The sequence below is a fragment of the Dama dama genome, chromosome 14, assembly GCF_033118175.1.
Source record: "Dama dama isolate Ldn47 chromosome 14, ASM3311817v1, whole genome shotgun sequence".
In the NCBI taxonomy this organism is placed as follows: Eukaryota; Metazoa; Chordata; class Mammalia; order Artiodactyla; family Cervidae; genus Dama; species Dama dama.
In genome coordinates, this window is record NC_083694.1 from 17,294,049 (window position 1) to 17,317,131 (window position 23,083).

General features: G+C 39.2%; 1 protein-coding gene and 1 pseudogene across 1 annotated transcript in view; both read right to left on the bottom strand.

Moving 5' to 3' along the window:
* Positions 1–23,083, bottom strand: part of USH2A (usherin) — an 892,942-nt gene that overhangs the window by 290,393 nt on the left and 579,466 nt on the right. The window contains exon 42 of the mRNA XM_061161192.1: positions 13,450–13,572. Coding sequence (XP_061017175.1) covers positions 13,450–13,572 — 123 coding nt within the window. The remainder of the gene's footprint in view (positions 1–13,449; positions 13,573–23,083) is intronic.
* Positions 11,991–12,746, bottom strand: LOC133069511 (small ribosomal subunit protein uS15m-like; annotated as a pseudogene).

The following is a 23,083-nucleotide window of genomic DNA, read 5'->3' on the forward strand; positions in this document are numbered from 1 at the left end:
TGCCATTGTGAGAACACATTTACTTGAGTCAGGACAGTGTAAGCTGAAGACTGATTTTCAGGAGAAGAAGACTAGACATGGCGATGTGATATGATGTCCTAAGTCATGCTACGTCACTTCAGTCATGTTCAACTCTCTGCGACCCTATGGACTAGTCTACCAGGTATGTCTGTCCATGGGATTCTCGAGGCAAGAATACTGGAGTGAGTTGCCATGCCCTTCTCCAGGGGATCTTCCCAACCAGGAATTGAACCCAGGTCTCTTGCATTGCAGGCAAACTCTTAACCATCTGAGCCACCAGATGCAGACTTCCCAAATCATATATTAAATCAACGATGGGCTGATGCCACCAATTCCTCATCCTTTTTGGCTCTTTCAGGCAGAAGACTTATCAGACATTCTCTTTTTTTGGGTCAAACTGCCCAGGTAGGAAAATACTATTTACAGACACAGTGAAGCTTTGACTGGACTATGGCTTAGACCAAGAGCTTGCTTAAACACATTGTACAACACAAGACCCTCTCTCCAGGGGGTATCCAGTCCTTAGGGCAAATGCTGGCCTCAGATCATCACTTTCTTTGGGTTTCATAGATGATCACATCCGATGCAGGGCCCATGGAATTTGCTTCAATAATGACAAGAAAGGGAGGATGCCATTTGCAGGACTGTGCTAAATAACTTAGCCAAAGTTACATCAGGATGCTTACAGAATTTTGCCACTACCCATAGAAGAAGTCTGCTTACCTGACTTTATTTCTCACTCATAGCCCAAAGGTATTTTTGCAGGGCTTGGCCTCAGGCACATTTGCTCTATTATTGTAGCTATAGGTAAATACTTACTAATATTTTTGAAGGTTTTATTATCTATTTCCCCCAATAAATACTAGCATCAGATATTCTAGCTCTCTCCACTTTGCCTCATCTCCATGTGTCCTTCTTTTCTCTTTTTTGTTCTGTATGCTACTGTGGGTTTGTGCCCCCACCCCCAAGATATGTTTAAGTCCTAACCCCTGGTTCTTGTAAATGTGACCTTATTTGGAAATGGGGGTCTTTGCAGATGTGATCAAGTTACCATGAGTTTATACGGGATTTGGAAGAGCTTAAATTCAAAGGATTGATATCTTATAAAAGAAAGAAGTGGGAAATTTTGTTACAAACACACACAGGGAGAAGATGTTCATGTGAAGATAGGGGGCAGAAATTGGCTTCATGCTGTCATAAGCCAAGGAGCAACTGGGGCTACTAACAGTTGGAAGAGGCAAGAAATGGTTATTTTCTAGAGGCTTTGGAGGGAACATAGTCCTGACAGTACTTACATTCCACACTTTCAACTTCTAGAACTGTAAGAGAATACATTTCTGCTGTTTTAAGCCACCCAACAGTGGTAGGAAACTCATATATATGCTTTTTCGCAAGTGCTGAATAGTCCATAGGATTCCCAGGTGGCTCAAAGGTAGAGAATCCACCTGCCAAGCAGAAGACTTGGGTTCCATCACTGGGTTGGGTAGATCCTCTGGAGGAGGAAATGGCAACCCACTCCAGTATGCTCTGCTGGGAAATCCCATGGACAGAGGAGCCTGGCGGGCTACAGTCCACAGGGTCATAGAAGTATAGGACATGGCTTAACAACTAAACAACAATAACAACAAATGCCTACATGACAATGACAACTGAAAGATAATAATAATAGTATTTAATGAGTACATAATACGTATCAGGAATTTTATACATGATTTACTCATTCATTCTTCACCATACTATTATAATACCTGCTTCGAAAATTAGGAAAATAAATAACCAGTATAAGTTATTGAGGTAGGAAATGGGAGAGTACAGACTCAAACCTGGACAATCTGATTCCAGAGCCTGCTCTTTTGCTCATGATGCTGTATTGCCTGCATCATCATGATGGCAATGATGATGATAATAAAAAACACCATGGTAAGCTAGATGATGTCATATCACTAGGGTTTGATCTCTGAGTTTTTTTATGGCAGGTGGAAGGGACTTTTGCTTACACATCCAAACAATCTTGCCAAATTTCCTTTGTAACCACCAGTATGAATGTGAGGCATGGTGATTCATGGTTAAGAGGGGAGCAAGTCTGTAACAGTCAAGTGAAACACAGCTAACAGCTCTCATGGGAACTGAACTAACGACCTTGCTATCATTAGCTCTGTCCCTGGGTAAAACAGTTTTAATTGTGTTTTACTCCCCAAAATGGCTCAAAAGAAACTTAGTCTGGATGCCTAATCTCTCCTACAATATTTAAATTGTTCTTCTATATGTTTAGTCTATGATACAGTTAGTTATCTTGATGACTTTAAAGTGATATCATTTTCATGGTTCTTTTTACAAGTGAAATTTAAAACATCAGGAGGTGCTAAAATGATGAATTGCAAATAAGTTCTGTAGGGCCTTAGTTCTTCCTGTGTTACTTGAAACTATTTCATCATAATTTAGGTATGATGAAATATATGATTTATGTCTACACAGAAGAAATTCAGGCCACACAGATAGATATAATTGGAATGCCTGTTTTCAAAGTACAGTTGCCTCTTAGTATCTGCAGGGAATTGGTTATAGCACCCCATGGATACCAAAATTCGAGGATGCTCAAATTCAGTTCAGTTCAGTTGCTCAGTTGTGTCCGACTCTTTGTGACCTCATGGGCTGCAGCACGCTAGGCTTCCCTGTCCATCACCAACTCCAGGAGTTTACTCAAAGTCATGTCTATTGAGTAAGTGATGCCATTCAACCATCTCATCCTCTGTTGTCCCCTTCTCCTCCCACCTTCAACCTTGCCCAGCGACAGGGTCTTTTCCAATGAGACTGTTCTTCACATAAGGTGGCCAAAGTATTGGAGCTTCAACTTCAGCATCAGTCCTTCCAGTGAATATTTAGGACTGATCTCCTTTAGGATTGACTGGTTGGATCTCCTTGCAGTCCAAGGGATTCTCAAGAGTCTTCTCCAACACCACAGTTCAAAAGCAACAATTCTTCTGCTCTCAGCTTTCTTTATGGTCCAGCTCTCATCCATACATGACCACTGGAAAAACCACAGCTTTGACTAGATAGATCTCTGTTGGCAAAGTAATGTCTCTGCTTTTTAATATGCTGTCTAGATTGGTCATAGCTTTTCCTCCAAGGAGTAAGTGTCTTTAAATTACATGGCTGCAGTCACCATCTGAAGTGATTTTAGAGCCCAAGAAAATAATCTGACACTGTTTCCATTGTTTTCCCATCTATTTGCCATGAAGTGATGGGACAGGATCCTATGATCTTAGTTTTTTGAATGTTGAGTTTTAAACCAACTTTTACACTCTTTTCACCTTCATCAAGAGGCTCTTTAGTTCCTCTTCACTTTCTGCCATAAGGGTGATGTTATATGCATATCTGAGGTTATTGATATTTCTCCCAGCAATCTTGATTCCAGCTTGTGCTTCATCCAGTCTAGCATTTCACATAATGTACTCTGCATATAAGTTAAATAAGCAGGGTGACAGTATACAACCTTGACGTACTTCTTTCCCAGTTTGGAACCAGTTCATTGTTCCATGCCCAGTTCTGACTGTTTATATAAGGGACTTGAATATGCTCAAGTCCCTTATAAAAAATAGCATAATCTTTGCATAGGATGTATGCATATTTTTCATTCTTTAAATGCCTAGATTTCTTATAATACATAATATAGTGTAAACACTATGTAACATTATTATCACAGTGTGAATGTTATGCAAATAGCCTTTGCCTAAGTTCGCACAGCTAGTTAAGAAGATTAGGTGGGTCTGTACTTTATTCATTTTTAATATTAAATTATTTCCACTATTCACTATTATTTTACTGAATTGAGAAATCAGTAGGCATTTCACTGGATGCCATGCATTTGTCTTTTGCATTTTATTTAATTTTCATTTTTTCAGTTAAAATATAAGTAATAAGATCTTGAACTCTTTAAAATGAACTAAAATATACTGTTTTCATGACATCTGAAACCTAATCTTTGTCAGTAAGTACGTATACCTCTGACTACATGGGTCGGAATATATTTCACCACTTCATGTCAAAAAAGAAAATATTCATTTGCTTCAAGTATTTTGTTCATTTTCTGTAGTATATTGATTTTTTTAAGATAGACTTAAGTGTTGATATCAAATGGGATATTCCATTTAGTTAATGATAAAATACTTTTAAAAGAAAAATTCTCCTTCAGTTGACATCATATAACTCATGTAAAACTTACGTATATCAATCAATATCTTCTCTAAATACTAATTATGGTTTTGGGGTATGTTTTGAAAAATGTGCCATTGCAAATCCTGTAAGATATAGATTTTGAAATCTGCAAAGTAAATGAAAACTTGTATTCAGTCTATATTGTAAAACAAGCTGTTTGAAGGTCTACTTAGGAATACTAGGCTGTTGTACTGCTGCGGCTGCTGCTAAGTCACTTCAGTCGTGTCTGACCCTGTGCGACCCCATAGACGGCAGCCCACCAGGCTCCCCCATCCCTGGGATTCTCCAGGCAAGAACACTGGAGTGGGTTGCCATTTCCTTCTCCAATGCATGAAAGTGAAAAGTAAAAGTGAAGTCGCTCAGTCGTGGTCGACTCTTAGAGACCCCGTGGACTGCAGCCCACCAGGCTCATCCGTCCATGGGATTTTCCAGGCAAGAGTACTGGAGTGGGGTGCCATTGCCTTCTCCGTAGTCATCCCCTAAATGGTTGATTTAGATCATTCTCCAGCCCCTCCCTTCATCCACACAGAAAATGATGAACTTGTGAAATAGACATGACTCTGGTATCCTTCCTTGTAAAAGATAATACATATTAAAATCTTATTTATGGAACAAGACTCATTTCAAGGTTCAGTTGTTATTACTAAAATGAATGAGAAAACTAGTTTAGATGATGAAGATTTTAATCTGTTTATTGAGTAGATAATTTTATAAATAAATTAATGAATACTAAATAGTTACTAAAGCATCCAGTCTCATAACTTTCAGGTCACATATAATTTGACTAGTGACATAAAAGTCTATCTATCCAAAAAAGAAATGATCCTTACTGAAATTTAGAAAGATGTTTTTTTCCTTGCAAATTATATTGCTTTGTGTTTGATATACCATTACGTTATTCATTAATTAATTTGTTCATTCATTCAAAAAACATTTATTAGCACTAACAGCATGCCTTGGCAGGAAAGCTATGACAAACATAGACAGTGTGTTGAAAAGCAGAGACATTATTCTGCCAACATATGCTCAAGACTATAATCTTCCTGGTGGTCATGGACAGTTGTGAGAGCTGGACTGTAAAGAAGGCAGAGCACCAAAGAATTGATGCTGTCGAACTGTGGTGCTGGAGAAGACTGCTGAGGACAACAAGGAGATACAACCAGTTAATCTTAAGGAAGGGAGATCAACCCTGATAACTTGTTGGAAGGACTGATGCTGAAGCTGAAGTCCCAGTATTTTTGTCATCTGATGTGAACAGCCAACTCATTGGAAAAGTCCCTGATGCTGGGAAAGATTGAGGGCAGAAGGAGAAGAGGGTATCAGATGATAAGATGGCTGGATGGCATCATTGATGCAATGGGCATGAATTCTGGCAAACTTCAGGAGATGGTGAGGGACAGGGAGGTGTGGTGTGCTGCAATCCATGGGGTTGCAAAGAGTTGGACATGACTGGGCAACTGAACAACAACAGCAAAATGCCAGGTACTAAACACAGTGAATGCAATGTCTTTCACTACTGGACTCTGTGTGTGTTTGTGTGTACATATATACAGAAAAATATTTTTAAATGGAGAGCTCTAAAATACATATTCATTTATTCCTTTTCCTTTCCACATACATCAGATAGAGCATCTAATTCAACCTAATAGATAGGAAGTCTTCACAGAGTAGACAACATGGGCTATGGATGGAAAATAGTAATTTGGTCAGTAAGAAACATCATTTAGGGCAAAATATGTGGACAGCTTAGATCTTGAAAGGGTCTGATGTTTTGGGAACCAATAAAATTCTTCAGTACAGTTACAGAATGCCTCAGGTGATTTTCATCAGAATTAAAAACATGTCAACTTTATCGATGTCCTAACAGAATTCACATGTCAATATTGTCACCAATATAAATCATGTTTCCAAAAAATGCAGGCTATTCAGTTACTCCTCCTACTAACTCTTCATTTCTGCCACAACCCAACACATGCTTCAATACAACATTACACGCTAGAGGATTTGCAAAACCTCTGATAGATATGATTCCTTACATCCTCAAATCCTTTGTGGGAATAAATAAATACATAAACAAACAAAAATTCAACACTATTTCCACTGCTTAAATCTGTAGTTGTTTAGATTTTTCATTGATGGTGGATACCTTTTCCTCATGTATTTGTTGCTGAAAGATTTTTTTCCCTAAAAATGCTGCTGAAGGTCTTTTGCTTTTGGAAATTGAAATGTAATGATGTAAGAGGGTTCCCTTTTCTCCACACCCTCTCCAGCATTTATTGCTTGTAGACTTTTGGATAGCAGCCATCCTGACTGGCATGTAATGGTACCTCATTGTGATTTTGATTTGCATTTCTCTAATAATGAGTGATGTTGAGCATCTTTTCATGTGTTTGTTAGCCATCTGTATGTCTTCTTTGGAGAAATGTCTGTTTAGTTCTTTGCCCCATTTTTTGATTGGGTCATTTATTTTTCTGGAATTGAGCTGCAGGAGTTGCTTGTATATTTTTGAGATTAATCCTTTGTCTGTTTCTTCATTTGCTATTATTTTCTCCCAATCTGAGGGCTGTCTTTTCACCTTACTTATAGTTTCCTTTGTAGTGCAAAAGCTTTTAAGTTTCATTAGGTCCCATTTGTTTAGTTTTGCTTTTATTTCCAATATTCTGGGAGGTGGGTCATAGAGGATCTTGCTTTGATTTATGTCGGAGAGTGTTTTGCCTATGTTCTCCTCTAGGAGTTTTATAGTTTCTGGTCTTACATTTAGATCTTTAATCCATTTTGAGTTTATTTTTGTGTATGGTGTTAGAAAGTGTTCTAGTTTCATTCTTTTACAAGTGGTTGACCAGTTTTCCCAGCACCACTTGTTAAAGAGGTTGTCTTTTTTCCATTGTATATCCTTGCCTCCTTTGCACGAGACAAGTGCTCCGGCCTGGTGCACTGGGAAGACCCAGAGGAATCAGGTGGAGAGGGAGGTGGGAGGGGGGGATCGGGATTGGGAATACATGTAAATCCATGGCTGATTCATATCAATGTATGACAAAACCCACTGGAAAAAAAAAATAATAATAATAAAAAAAAAAAAAAAAAAAGAAACTAGAAAAAAAAAAAAAGAAATGTAATGATGATCACACTTGAAAGTTATGATACATTTTAGATTGTGAGTGAAAGTTGCAGCTGTCCTATTCCCTTAGCTACCTATATTTCTGCTTTCAGAATGTTATACCCAAGGTAACCCTACTGTGATTTCTGTCTCTGTTTTACTGTGTCATCAACATGAAAAAGAAATGCAAACAAAGTAACTCGATTTTTTTTTTAAAGAAAACTTTAGGTAATAAAGCCTCCAATTAAAAAAAGCATTCCTTTCAGATTTAGGGGTTCCTTTTCCATGAGGTAAGTTTTCAATATGGTGACACTTGAAAGGACAGAATGAGGTAAACTTAGAACAATGAAGAAAAGAAAGGAAAAAAGCGCTGTGACTCTACTAAATTATATGTGAAATAGATATATGTTTGCTCCTTTTGAAATATGTACATTGCTAACAGATGGTACAACAATAAAACAGAGTTGGCCTTCATTTATAAAGTGAAATGTGAAGTGAAAATTGTGTCTGACTCTTCGTGAACCCATGGACTGTAGCCCACCAGGCTCCTCTGTCCATGGGATTACCTAGGTAAGAATACTGGAGTGGGTTTCCACTTCCATCTCCAGGGGATCGTCCCGGCCCAAGGACTGAAGATAGGTCTCCTGTATTGCAGGCAGATTCTTTACCATCTGAGCCACCAAAGAAGCCCATTTCATCTATTAAATCCAACTTGTACTCACGTTGTGATATTGAGGAAGAAAACAACAGGATCTACCTCACATTGGTGGTCCTTCCATTCACCCTCCATGTTCATGAAGCTAACTCCTTTACTTAATACCTACAACTTGAATATGTTTATGTTATAGGAACACATGTCATGGAACTGACCCAGTCTTTCCACATTAGAAAAGCAGAAAATGTTATTTGTGCACATTTAATCTCATTACAAGTTAATTCCTAATAGGAAAAGGAGTGTGTCAAGGCTGTATATTGTCACCCTGCTTATTTAACTTATATGCAGAGTACATCATGAGAAATGCTGGGCTGGATGAAGCTGGAATCAAGATTTCTGGGAGAAATATCAATAACCTCAGACATGCAGATGACACCACCCTTATGGCAGAAAGTGAAGAAGAACTGAAGAGCCTCTTGATGAAAGTGAAAGAGGAGAGTGAAAAAGTTGGCTTAAAGCTCAACATTCAGAAAACTAAGATCATGGCATCCAGTCCCATCACTTCATGGCAAATAGATGGGGAAACAGTGGAAAGAGTGGCTGACTTTATTTTTCTGGGCTCCAAAATCACTGCAGATGGTGATTTCAGCCATGAAATTCAAAGATGCCTACTCTTCGGAAGGAAAGTTATGACCAACCTAGATAGCATATTAAAAAGCAGAGACATTACTTTGCCAACAAAGGTCTGTCCAGTCAAAGCTATGTTTTTCCAGTAGTCATGTATGGATGTGAGAGTTGGACTATAAAGAAAGCTGAGAGCAGAAGAATTGATGCTTTTGAACTGTGGTGTTGGAGAAGACTCTTGAGAGTCCCTTGGACTGCAAGGAGATCCAACCAGTCCATCCTAAAGGAGATCAGTCCTGGATGTTCACTGGAAGGACTGATGCTGAAGCTGAAACTCCAATATTTTGGCCACCTGATGTGAAGAACTGACTCATTGGAAAAGACCCTGATATTGGGAAAGATTGAGGGCAGGAGGAGAAGGGGACAACAGAGGATGAGATGGTTAGATGGCATCACCGACTCAATGGACATGAGTTTGGGTAAACTCTGGGAGATGGTGACGGACAGGGAGGCCTGGCGTGCTGTGGTTCGTGGAGTCACAAAGAGTTAGACATGACTGAGTGACTGAACTGAATTGACTGAATCTCATTACAAAGAAGGGGAATGAATGTATATTCTTTTGACTGTCATTCTCTAGAAACTATGTCCTGTTTAACGGCTTGAAACATTTCGTTTTGCAGGGCAAAAAAATTAGAATCTATCTCATTAATATTTAAACTTAGATTTTTCCACTTTATTTAGTTTAAGCATTTAAACTTGAAAACAGTCAAGTTCAGTCATGCTTTGTAAATAGAATTTTGTAAAAAAATTTTTGAATGCTCATATGAAGGTCCCTTTCCAGAACGCCATTGATAAAGAAATACTTACAGGAATTTATAGATAACTGAAAGTAATAGGAATTAGAACATACTTCCGTTCATAAACTCAATGGTGGCTAAGTTACTATATGGTGGCTAAATTATTATAATCTACAAGTCAACATTTTCCTTAAAATAGAAGCTATTATTTCTTATAGCTTGTTCTTCCTTTGTCAGATCCAGAACAAAGAGGAGGGCATGCCATCACTAAGTTTGCAGAAGTTTTATCAGATCACTCAAGAGACAAGGTACAGTGAGGCTCTGAAAATCCTAAGGGTGGACGGATGCTTAAAATTAAGGCTACCCTTGTGTGTTAAACCCAACTTGACTCACTGAAGAAGCATTAGATGATAACAGCACACTCTCAGATTTTCCAAGTGATGAAAATGTCAGGAAATCCAAAGTTATGGTTTCCCTAACAACCATAACTTGGCCACTTTGTACATTAAGGAAGAAAAGTTAGAAACTGACAAGTAATATAAACCTACAGTTCCCCTACATTGGTGTCTATATAGAGCAAAATTCAGCAATTAGGCAACTAGTTGTGTAACGCAGGACAAGTTACCCCCTACCTACTATATTCATAAGAAACTAAATTATCTGAATAATTAGTGCAATATTTTACTTGCACATGGAGATAACAAAGGAAAAATATTTGATGCTTAGTATTATGAGGCTAGTCAAAATATCACCTCAGCACATTTTGTTCTAGGGTGGGCTTCCCAGTGGTTCAGACAGTAAAGAATCTGCCTGCAATGCAGGAAACCAGGGTACACTTCTTTTTGAGAAGCAGCTGTCATCAACATGTTTATGTCAACTTATGTTTCAGTCTAATTTGTGGGGATTTAACTTAATTTCTTTCCTTAAATCTTTGATTTGGACTTCTCATTAAAAATCCTTACAAGCATCACTAAAAATTCAATAATGAAATTTTGGCTTTGGTCCTAATTCTTTAATAAGTTTTCATTGCTTCTATGAAGAAACAAAATTAACTTTCTGAGACTTATTGTGTTTTTCTGCCAAATGTCTCATGGCTAAAAATCCAATTCAGTAATGTTAAATAGTCAAGTCCTCTTTATTTTGGAAATTGCTGTATTTCAGACACTTAGAGTTCACAGATCATGGAAAACTACTTTGCATATGATTTCCCTAGGGAGTGATGGTGAAACTGTAGTTAACTGTGATGATATTATAGCACTTAGTACATGTGTGTGAGTGGTTTTTTCCACTAGATTGTGAGCTCTTTGTGGGAAAAGGCTGCGCTACTCATCTTTTCTTATCAGTTTCCCTCAGCATATGGTAAAAATAAATGAAATTGCTGAATAAAATGAATTTTTTCAACTGAAGTCATCATTTTACAGCAATTCTGGATTAAGTAAATAGTGAATCAAATATAGTGGAGAATAGTGGCCATGATAATTTAGGTTGAACAAAAAGCATAAGCTCATAACCTATCATTTTTGATAATTTTTGCCTTGAAAAATGGCAATTTTATATGGTTCATTTTGTTCACTTTATTCTTTCAATAGATTTATGTATTCCTCCCTTCAAGTATCTCACAATGTTTTCCCACCATGACACTTTCAGATGAATAGGAGATTTTCCTTAGTTTTACCCATTCCCCAAAGATAAGAACACCATAGTTAGTCTTCCTAAGGCACAGGGAAATGACTAATCAATGCTTTGAAAGTGAAAGTGAAAATCAGTCACTCAGTTGTGTCCAACTCTTTGCGATCCTATGAATTGTAGTCTGCCAGGCTCCTCTGTCCATGGAATTCTCCAGGCTAAGCACTGGAGTGGGTTGCCATTTCCTTCTCCAGGGGATCTTCCCGACCAGGGATTGAACCCAGGTCTACTGCATTGCAGGCAGATTCTTTACCATTTGAGCCACCAGGGAATTTCAAAGCATAGGGAAATGACTAATCAATCCTTTACTTATTACTAAACACATTCTTTCACTTAGCATTGACTGGGACCCCCACTGTATGCTGGGCACTGTGGTGAGGATTGCAATACAGAGGTCTTGAAGGCAAGGCCTTGCTCAGGGTGGACCTGACAATATAATGGGGTGTCCAGACAAGAGGTGAAATCAGTGCAAAGACAAGAGTGGTATATAAGGGGTGTGCTATAGAAATACATTAAAGAAGCAGCTGATTCAGACCAGGAAGGGGTGACCTAGAAAACTTCTAGGTCAAGACTTGAAGGATGATAGACAGAAGGAAATGGCAGTCATGAGAAGTCTAGGGGAGGGTGTCACTTGTTAGAGGTGCCCAACACATTACGAACTGGCTGAAGCATAGAGGCCAGGGAGGGGAAAGATGAAGGGAGGAAGGACAAGGCCAGATTGTAAACAGACTTCACAGCAGAGCTAGTCAGTGGTGAGTCTAGAAAAATAACCTGATAGAAAAGTTATTGAAAAATAAGTCTGAAAAGTTTTCATAAAATAATACTTGTGATTCTTTGAAATTTCATTACATTTCCTTTTTTTTTTTTTTTTTTTTTTTTTTTACTTTAACAACATTTATTGGGTTTCTTTGATTGCCTCTGGTCTGACTTCGGAAGGGCTCTCTGGATTCCTCTGGCTTTGTTTCCGGGCTGCTGAAGCTGCAGGTTTTAAGGCCCTTTTCTGCTTCTTCAGCTTTTGAACCTCTTGGAAAATCCAAATGCACAGAGCCTTCTTGGTCACCTAGTGGTGGTGGACTTTTCAGTGGTATGGAGGGGGAAAGGGGTACTCAGTCCCCAACTCCTTGCATGTCTTCTCAAAGACAGGATGCTGGTCTTGCGGAGGTTTCTGAGCACCTTTTGCCTCTTGTCAATGCTCATCAGCAGATAGTACTCATGGGCTTTGTTCTTTCAATATTTCTGCATGTGTTCTTCATAACTGCAGATCTTGACAGTCAAGGCAGCAATTTGAGCCTCCAAGGAGCTGGTGTCCTTCAGGTTTTCCATGACCTTGCTCATCAACTGCTCTTTCTTAATTTTTAGCATCTCTTTCTTGTTGGCCATTTCCAAAGATAGGAGTCTTTTCACAACATCATCAATCTCAATTTCAGGGACGTTCTGGTACTCCTTCAGCAGCATGGGAAGGGGCGGGTCATCTTCTTGGCTTTGCTGGACTGGTTTCTGGGTGGCATATCTACAGGTGGTCCGGAGGATAAGACCTCCAGGACTTGAGGTCCCACTGGATGGAGAGAAGCATGGCCCACCCTCTGCCCCACAGCCCGAGGACTGGGGCTGTGTCACTGCCTGGGTTTGAATCGAACTCAGCACCCTCCATGCCGCCCTCAGTGTGGTGACTTCTGACCCTCCGAAATTTCATTACATTTCTTGATTCATGAAGATTTAGGCTTCACTTAACCCCATCCAATCTCCTCATTTTATGGACAACAAAATTGAAGCCCAGAGAAGTTTAATGACTCCCCCAAGGCTAGCAAACCTAGTTCTCCAGCACAGGATGAATACAAACATAGCCCTCCTTTCTCTCCCATGGGGTGCTTTACTGATAATACCTATTTATTCATTTTTTGGTTTCTTCAAACTCTAGGTTGAATTCTTTCAAGTCCCAAGCCTGTGAATTAAATTATTTTTGTGAATTGAATCAATGAGTTACAACAAACTACTTCCTAGAAAAGCAAGCATTCTACAAGTGCCCCAAACTTTCCCCAGTTCTGTACATGTTCAATATTTCCAGATTTTTCTCTTACGGTGTTGATTAGAGCTGTGACAAAGGCAAGAGGGTAAGACTCAAACACCTACAAACTCAACTTCAAAAAGCCTATTTTAAGAGTACAGTTAAGGTGGCAAATATTAAACATGCTGACTGTTGCAGTTCGATGATTAATGCCACCGATAATAACCAACATGTTTTATTGCCTAACTGATAACTTGCTCACACAACGAAGACACTCAGATTCTCTAAACTATTCAACATGCCCCAAACTAAATGCCAGTATTTGTTTTTATAGTTTTTGTAATCTCACCTGCTAAGACCCTTATCTTCATAAACCCTCTGAGTTCCTGAATAAATATTGTGCCACATATTTAAATCTTCTGGGGGATTTGATGCAAGTGGTTGCTGGATTTTACGTCTCAGAAGCTCATATCTGAAGCAAAAGACAAGCAGAAACATCAGGATTATCTCACTTAATATTATTACCAAAATTCAGGTTGTCCCATGGTACGAGCATGTGGTGTGTATGTGTAAACATAAAGAAAATCTTAATATTCTTTTTTTCCTGATAATCATTTTTTTCTGGCACAAATGTCATCTCTATAGCTAAGTGGAACAATTAGCTCCATTTACATTTTACTATTATCAGTAAAATGATGACATTTAGATTTCTTCTATGTCAGATTTACCAAAACTTTATCATCAGTTTCAAAGTAGAAATACAAAAACTTATAAAGTTAGTGACTTCCTGAGACTTGTACCACCAATATTTTATAAACAATGAGAATATTATTGACTTCATAGTCTTGGCTAAATGTCAAGTTGTTATAGAGCCATTTTAGAATCACAATTCTTTTCTTTCATCTATATTCCTGACCACATGCTTTATAAGTTTCCAGAGAGTAATAGCATATGAAAGAATTATTGGCTAAAGCTTCGGAATTTTGAGGTATATTTGTGCAAATGTGTCATTTAGAACATGCATCAAACTTGCTTACCATATAGTAAGAATATACTTTGAGAGAGGAGCTAAGATGGCGGAGGAATAGGACGGGGAGACCACTTTCTCCCCTACAAATTCATCAAAAGAACATTTGAACGCTGAGCAAACTTCACAAATCAACTTCTGATCGCTAGCAGAGGACAGCAGGCACCCAGAAAAGCAGCCCATCATTTTCGAAAGAGGGTAGGACAAAATATAAAAGATAAAAAGAGAGACAAAAGAGCTAGGGATGGAGATCCATCCTGGGAAGGGAGGCGTAATAGAGGAAATTTCCAAACACCAGGAAACCCTCTCACAGGTGGGTCTGGGGGAAGTTTTCGAATCTCGGAGGGCAACCTAACTGGGAGGGAAAATAAATAAAACCCACAGATTACATGCCTAAAAGCAACTTCCAGCAGAAAAGTACCCCAGACACCCGCATCCGCCACCAGCAAGTGGGGACAGAATGGAGAGGAGCAGTGGCATTGCTTAGGGTAAGGACTGGGCCTGAATGCCCTGAGGGCAATCGGAGGGAGCTAATGTGAGATAGCAACTTAAACTATGGGACAGCAAGAGAGAGAGAGAAAATTAACTGGCTGGAACACACTGCGGGCCCATTCGCAGAACAAAGGAAGAACTGAGCGATCCCAGAGAAGAGCTAGCCAGCAGCAGACCAGCCCATCCCCCGCCGGAGGCAGGAGGCAGGGGGCAGGGAAAAGCCGCAAACTCGGCCCCAGAGAGGGCACCCCTACCAAACTGCAAACAGGGTCCCAGTTTCTAACCAAAGACTTCCTGAGATTCTGGATGGTTGACATCTGCCAGAAGGGTCGGCTAGAGGCCAGCTCCCCAGAACAGACACAAGGTGGACCGGACGGGTGCGCCCGGAACCTGAGGCTGGGACCGCGGAGGGGAGAAGGCGCACCGCACCCGGGGAGAGTGCGCTGGTCAAGCTCCTGGCTGCCTGAGCTGCTCGGCTGGGGAAGGCACAAAACGCAGGCCCAACCGAGTCTGCGCTTTTGTGGAGGACCCAAAAAGTGGAACCGCACGCAACACAGGGCCCACTCCATATAGAGCAGCCGGGAGCCTGAGCAGTGTAGACAGGGAAAGCACACACCCGTGAGCGGGGCAAACCCACTGTGGCCGGAACACTGCGAGTGCTCCCCACACACGCCAGTGACATTTGTCTGCAGCGCCCCTCCCTCCCCGCAGCAGAACTGAATAAGGGAATCTGAACAAGAGGCCACCTCCACCCGCTTGTGTCAGGGCGGAAATTAGACACTGAAGAGACGGCAAACAGAAGCCAAATAAACAAAGGGAACCGCTTCAGAAGGGACCGGTGCAACAGATTAAAATCCCTGTAGGTAACACCGACTACACCGGAAGGGGCCTATAGATATGGAGAAGTGTAAGCCAGAACAAGGAGCTATCTGAAACTGAACTGAACCCACACTGCCCGCAACAGCTCCAGAGAAATTCCTAGATATATTTTTACTTTTTTTTTTTTAATTAAAAAAAATTTTTTTCTTTTCTTTTCTTTTTTTTTTTAATTTTTTCTTTTATTTTCTTTTAAAATTCTCTATTACTCCTCCATTACTCCTTAACTTTCATATTCATTTTCATATATTTTTACTATATTTTAATTAAAAAACATTTTTTTTTCTTTTTTTATTTTTTCTCTTATTTTCTTTTAAAGTCCTCTATTACTCCTTAATTTTCATTTTCATTTCACTATAACCTTGAAAAAAAACAGAGGCCCTATTTTTAAACAGAACTTCATATATATTTCTAAAATTTTTTTGTGTTTTTGTTTTTGTTTTTAATATTGTATTTTTAAGAGTCTAACCTCTACTCTAGATTTTTAATCTTTGTTTTTCAGTATTTGATATCAATTTTGGACACTTAAGAATCTAATATTCAGTACCCATTTTTACTCAGGAGTGTGTTGATTACTCTCTCCCACTTTTGACTCTCCATTTTCTCCCTCAGATCACCTCTATTTTCTCCCTCCCCCTTCTCTTCCCAATCCAATTTTGTGAATCTCTGTGGGTGTCTGGGCTATGGAGAACACTTAGGGAACAGAGAATTGCGTAGATCTGTCTCTCTCCTCTTGAGTCCTCCTTTTTCTCCTCCTGCTCATCTCTATCTCTTCTCCTCCCTCTCCTCTTCTTCATGTAACTCTGTGAACCTCTCTGGGTGTCCCTCACGGTGGAGAATCTTTTCACCATTAACCTAGAAGTTTTAATATCAGTGCTGTATAGTTGGAGAAGTCTTGAGGCTACTGGAAGAATAAGACTGAAATCCAGAGGCAGGAAACTTAAGCCCAAAACCTGAGAACACCAGAAAACTCCTGACTACAGGGAACATGAAGTAATAAGAGATCACCCAAAAGCCTCCATACCTACACTGAAACCAACAACCACCCAAGAGCCAATAAGTTCCAGAGCAAAGACATACCACACAAATTCTCTAGCAATGCAGGAACATAGCCCTGAGTGTCAACATACAGGCTGCCCAAAGTCACACCTAACACATAGACCCATCTCAAAACTCACTACTGGACACTCCATTGCACTCCAGAGAGAAGAAATCCAGTTCCACGCACCAGAACACCGATGCAAGCTTCCCTAACCAGGAAACCTTGACAAGCCAATTGTCCAACCCCACCCACTGGGAGAAACCTCCACAATAAAAAGAAACCACAGACCACCAGAATACAGAAAGCCCACTCCAGACACAGCCATCTAAACAAGATGAAAAGGCAGAGAAATACCCAGCAGGGAAAGGAACACGAAAAATGCCCACCAAGTCAAACAAAAGAGGAGGAGATAGGGAATCTACCTGAAAAAGAATTTAGAATAATGATAATAAAAATGATCCAAAATCTTGAAAACAAAATGGAGTTACAGATAAATAGCCTGGAGACAAAGATTGAGAAGATGCAAGAAATGTTTAATAAGGACCTAGAAGAAATAAAAAAGAGTCAATTAAAAAGGAATAATGCAATAAATGAGATCAAAAACACTCTGGAGGGAACCAAGAGTAGAATAACGGAGACAGAAGATAGGATAGGTGAGGTAGAAGATAAAATGGTGTAAATAAATGAAGCAGAGAGGAAAAAAGAAAAAAGAATAAAAAGAAATGAGGACAACCTCAGGGACCTCTGGGACAATGTGAAATGCCCCAACATTCAAATCATAGGAGTCCTGGAAGAAGAAGACAAAAAGAAAGGCCATGAGAAAATACTTGAGGAGATAATAGCTGAAAACTTCCCTAAAATGGGGAAGGAAATAGTTACACAGGCCCAAGAAACCCAGAGAGTCCCAAACAGGATAAACCCAAGGTGAAACACCCCAAGACACATATTAATCAAATTAACAAAGATGAAACACAAAGAACAAATATTAAAAGCAGCAAGGGAGAAACAACAAATAACACACAAAAGGATTCCCATAAGGATAACAGCTGATCTATCAATAGAAACCCTTCAGGTCAGAAGGGGATGGCAGGACATACTTAAAGTAATGAAAGAGAATAACCTACAACCTAGATTACTGTACCCAGCAAGGATCTCATTCAGATATGAAGGAGAATTCAAAAGTTTTACAGACAAGCAAAAGCTGAGAGAACTCAGCACCACCAAACCAGCTCTTCAACAGATGCTAAAGGATCTTCTCTAGACAGGAAACACAGAAAGGTTGTATAAACGTGATCCCAAAAAAACAAAGTAAATGGCAATGGGACCATACCTATCAATAATTACCTTAAATGTAAATGGGTTGAATGCCCCAACCAAAAGACAAAGACTGGCTGAATGGATAGAAAAACAAGGCCCCTATATATGCTGTCTACAAGAGACCCACCTCAAAACAAGGGACACATACAGACTGAAAGTGAAGGGCTGGAAAAAAATATTTCACGCAAATGGAGACCAAAAGAAAGCAGGAGTCGCAATACTTGTATCAGATCAAATAGACTTTCAAATAAAGGCTGTGAAAAGACACAAAGAAGGACACTACATAATGATCAAAGGATCAATCCAAGAAGAAGATATAACAATTATAAATACATATGCACCCAACATAGGAGCACCGCAATATGTAAGGCAAATGCTAACAAGTATGAAACGGAAAATTAACAGTAACACAATAATTGTGGGAGACTTTAATACCCCACTCACAACTATGGATAGATCAACTAAACAGAAAATTAACAGGGAAACACAAACTTTAAATGACACAATGGACCAGCTAGACCTAATTGATATCTATAGGACGTTTCACCCCAAAACAATCAATTTCACCTTTTTCTCAAGTGCACACGGAACCTTCTCCAGAATAGATCACATCCTGGGCCATAAATCTAGCCTTGGGAAATTAAAAAAAAATTGAAATCATTCCAGTCATCTTTTCTGACCACAGTGCAGTAGGATTAGATCTCAATTACAGGAAAAAAAATATTAAAAATTCAAACATATGGAGGCTAAATAACACGCTTCTGAATAACCAACAAATCATAGAAGAAATCAAAATATGCATAGAAATGAATGAAAATGAAAACACAACAACCCAAAACCTATGGGACACTGTAAAAGCAGTGCTAAGGGGAAGGTTCATAGCATTACAGGCTTACCTCAAGAAACAAGAAAAAAGTCAAATAAATAACCTAACTCTACACCTAAAGCAACTAGAGAAGGAAGAAGTGAAGAACCCCAGGGTTAGTAGAAGGAAATAAATCTTAAAAATTAGGCCAGAAATAAATGCAAAAGAAACTAAAGAGACCATAGCAAAAATCAACAAAGCTAAAAGCTGGTTTTTTGAAAAAATAACCAAAATCGACAAACCGTTAGTAAGACTCATTAAGAAACAAAGGGAGAAGAACTAAATTAACAAAATTAGAAATGAAAATGGAGAGATCACAACAGACAACACTGAAATACAAAGGATCATAAGAGACTACTACCAGCAGCTCTATGCCAATAAAGTGGACAACTTGGAAGAAATGGACAAATTCTTAGAAAAGTATAACTTTCCAAAACTGAACCAGAAAGAAATAGAAGATCTTAACAGACCCATCACAAGCAAGGAAATCGAAACTGTAATCAGAAATCTTCCAGCAAACAAAAGCCCAGGACCAGCTGGCTTCACAGCTGAATTCTACCAAAAACTTAGAGAAGAGCTAATACCTATCTTACTCAAACTCTTCCAGAAAATTGCAGAAGGTAAACTTCCAAACTCATTCTATGAGGCCAGCATCACCCTAATTCGAAAACCAGACAAAGATGCCACAAAAAAAGAAAACTACAGGCCAATATCACTGAAGAGCATAGATGCAAAAATCCTTAACAAAATTCTAGCAAACAGAATCCAACAACATATTAAAAAAGTCATACATCATGACCAAGTGGGCTTTATCCCAGGAATGCAAGGATTCTTTAATATCTGCAAATCAATCAATGTAATACACCACATTAACAAATTGAAAGATAAAAACCACATGATTATTTCAATAGATGTAGAAAAAGCCTTTGACAAAATTCAACATCCATTTATGATTAAAACTCTCCAGAAAGCAGGAATAGAAGGAACATACCTCAACATGATAAAAGCTATATATGACAAACCCACAGCAAGCATTACCCTCAATGGTGGAAAATTGAAAGGATTTCCCCTAAAATGAGGAACAAGACAAGGGTGCCCACTCTCGCCACTACTATTCAACATAGTGTTGGAAGTTTTGGCCACAGCAATCAGGGCAGAAAAAGAAGTGAAAAGAAACCAGATAGGAAAAGAAGTGAAACTCTCACTGTTTGCAGATGACATGATCCTCTACATAGAAAACCCTAAAGACTACCAGAAAATTACTAGAGCTAATCAATGAATATAGTAAAGTTGCAGGATATAAAATTAACACACAGAAATCCCTTGCATTCCTATATACTAAGAATGAGAAAACAGAAAGAGAAATTAAGGAAACAATATCATTCACCATTGCAACAAAAAGAATAAAATACTTAGGAGTATATCTACCTAAAGAAACAAAAGACCTATACATAGAAAACTATAAAACACTGATGAAAGAAATCAAAGAGAACACAAACAGATGGAGAAACATACTGTGTTCATGGATTGGAAGAATCAATATTGTCAAAATGGCTATACTACCCAAAGCAATCTATAGATTCAATACAATCCCTATCAAGCTACCAATGGTATTTTTCACAGAACTAGAACAAATAATTTCACAATTTGTATGGAAATACAAGAAACCTCAAATAGCCAAAGTAATCTTGAGAAAGAAGAATGGAACTGGAGGAATCAACCTGCCTGACTTCAGACTCTACTACAAAGCCACAGTCATCAAGACAGTACGGTACTGGCACAAAGACAGAAATATAGATCAATGGAACAGAATAGAAAGCCCAGAGATAAATCCACGCACCTATGGACACCTTATCTTCGACAAAGGAGGCAAGGATATACAATGGAAAAAAGACAACCTCTTTAACAAGTGGTGCTGGGAATACTGGTCAACCACTTGTAAAAGAATGAAACTAGAACACTTTCTAACACCATACACAAAAATAAACTCAAAATGGATTAAAGATCTAAATGTAAGACCAGAAACTATAAAACTCCTAGAGGAGAATATAGGCAAAACACTATCTGACATAAATCACAGCAGGATCCTCTATGACCCACCTCCCAGAATATTGGATATAAAAGCAAAAATAAGCAAATGGGACCTAATGAAACTTAAAAGCTTTTGCACAACAAAGGAAACTATAAGTAAGGTGAAAAGACAGCCCTCAGAATGGGAGAAAATAATATCAAATGAAGCAACAGACAAGGGATTAATCTCAAAAATATACAAGCACTCCTGCAGCTCAATTCCAGAAAAATAAATGACCCAATCAAAAAATGGGCCAAAGAACTAAACAGACATTTCTCCAAAGAAGACATACAGATGGCTAACAAACACATGAAAAGATGCTCAACATCACTCATTATCAGAGAAACGCTAATCAAAACCTCAGTGAGGTACCATTGCACGCCAGTCAGGATGGCTGCTATCCAAAAGTCTACAAGCAATAAATGCTGGAGAGGGTGTGGAGAAAAGGGAACCCTCTAACACTGTTGGTGGGAATGCAAACTAGTACAGCCGCTATGGAGAACAGTGTGGAGATTTCTTAAAAAACTGGAAATAGAACTGCCATATGACCCAGCAATCCCACTTCTGGGCATACACACTGAGGAAACCAGATCTGAAAGAGACACGTGCACCCCAATGTTCATCGCAGCACTGTTTATAATAGCCAGGACATGGAAGCAACCTAGATGCCCATCAGCAGATGAATGGATAAGGAAGCTGTGGTACATATACACCATGGAATATTACTCAGCCGTTAAAAAAGAATTCATTTGAACCAGTCCTAATGAGATGGATGAAACTGGAGCCCCTTATACAGAGTGAAGTAAGCCAGAAAGATAAAGAACATTACAGCATACTAACACCTATATATGGAATTTAGAAAGATGGCAACGATAACCCTATATGCAAAACAGAAAAAGAGACACAGAAATACAGAACAGACTTTTGAACTCTGTGGGAGAATGTGAGGGTGGGATATTTCAAAAGAACAGCATGTGTGTTGTCTATGGTGAAACAGATTGCCAGCCCAGGTGGGATGCATGAGACGGGTGCTCGAGCCTGGTGCACTGGGAGGACCCAGAGGAGTTGGGTGGAGAGGGAGGTGGGAGGGGGGATCGGGATGGGGAATACGTGTGGATCTATGGCTGATTCATGTCAATGTATGAGAAAACCCACAAAAAAAAGAAAATGACAAATAAACTGCCCAACAAGCACATGGAAAAAAAAAAAAAAGTCTACAAGCAATAAATGCTGGAGAGGGTGTGGAGAAAAGGGAACCCTCTAACACTGTTGGTGGGAATGCAAACTAGTACAACTGCTATGGAGAACAGTGTGGAGATTTCTTAAAAAAACTGGAAATAGAACTGCCATATGACCCAGCAATCCCACTTCTGGGCATACACACTGAGGAAACCAGATCTGAAAGAGACACGTGTACCCCAATGTTCATCGCAGCACTGTTTATAATATCCAGGACGTGGAAGCAACCTAGATGCCCATCAGCAGACGAATGGATAAAGAAGCTGTGGTACATATACACCATGGAATATTACTCAGCCATTAAAAAGAATTCATTTGAATCAGTTCCAATGAGATGTATGAAACTGGAGCCCATTATACAGAGTGAAGTAAGCCAGAAAGATAAAGACCAATACAGTATACTAACACATATATATGGAATTTAGAAAGATGGTAACGATAACCCTATATGCAAAACAGAAAAAGAAACAGAGATGTACAGAACAGACTTTTGGACTCTGTGGGAGAAGGCGAGGGTGGGATGTTTTGAGAGAACAGCATCGAAACATGTATATTATCTAGGGTGAAACAGATCACCAGCCCAGGATGGATGCATGAGACAAGTGCTCGGGGCTGATGCACTGGGAAGATTCAGAGGGATGGGGTGGAGAGGGAGGCGGGAGGGGGAATCGGGATGGGGAACACATGTAAATCCATGGCTGATTCATGTCAATGTATGGCAAAAACCACTACAATATTGTAAAGTAATTAGCCTCCAACTAATAAAAATAAATGGGAAAAAAAAGAATATACTTTGAAAATGAAGAGATGGATTGTGTAGATAATCATTAGAGAATATTGATTGTTGTTTCAAGGTTTTTTGTTGCTGTTTAGTCACTAAGTCGTGTCTTCACTCTTTTGTGATCCCATGGACCATAGCCTGCCAAGACCCTCTGTCCATGGGACTCTGCAGGTGAGAATATTGGAGTGGGTTGTCATCCCTTTCTCCAGGGCATGTTCCTGACCCAGGGGTTGAACTCCTGTCTCCTGCACTGGCAGGCAGATTCTTTATCAC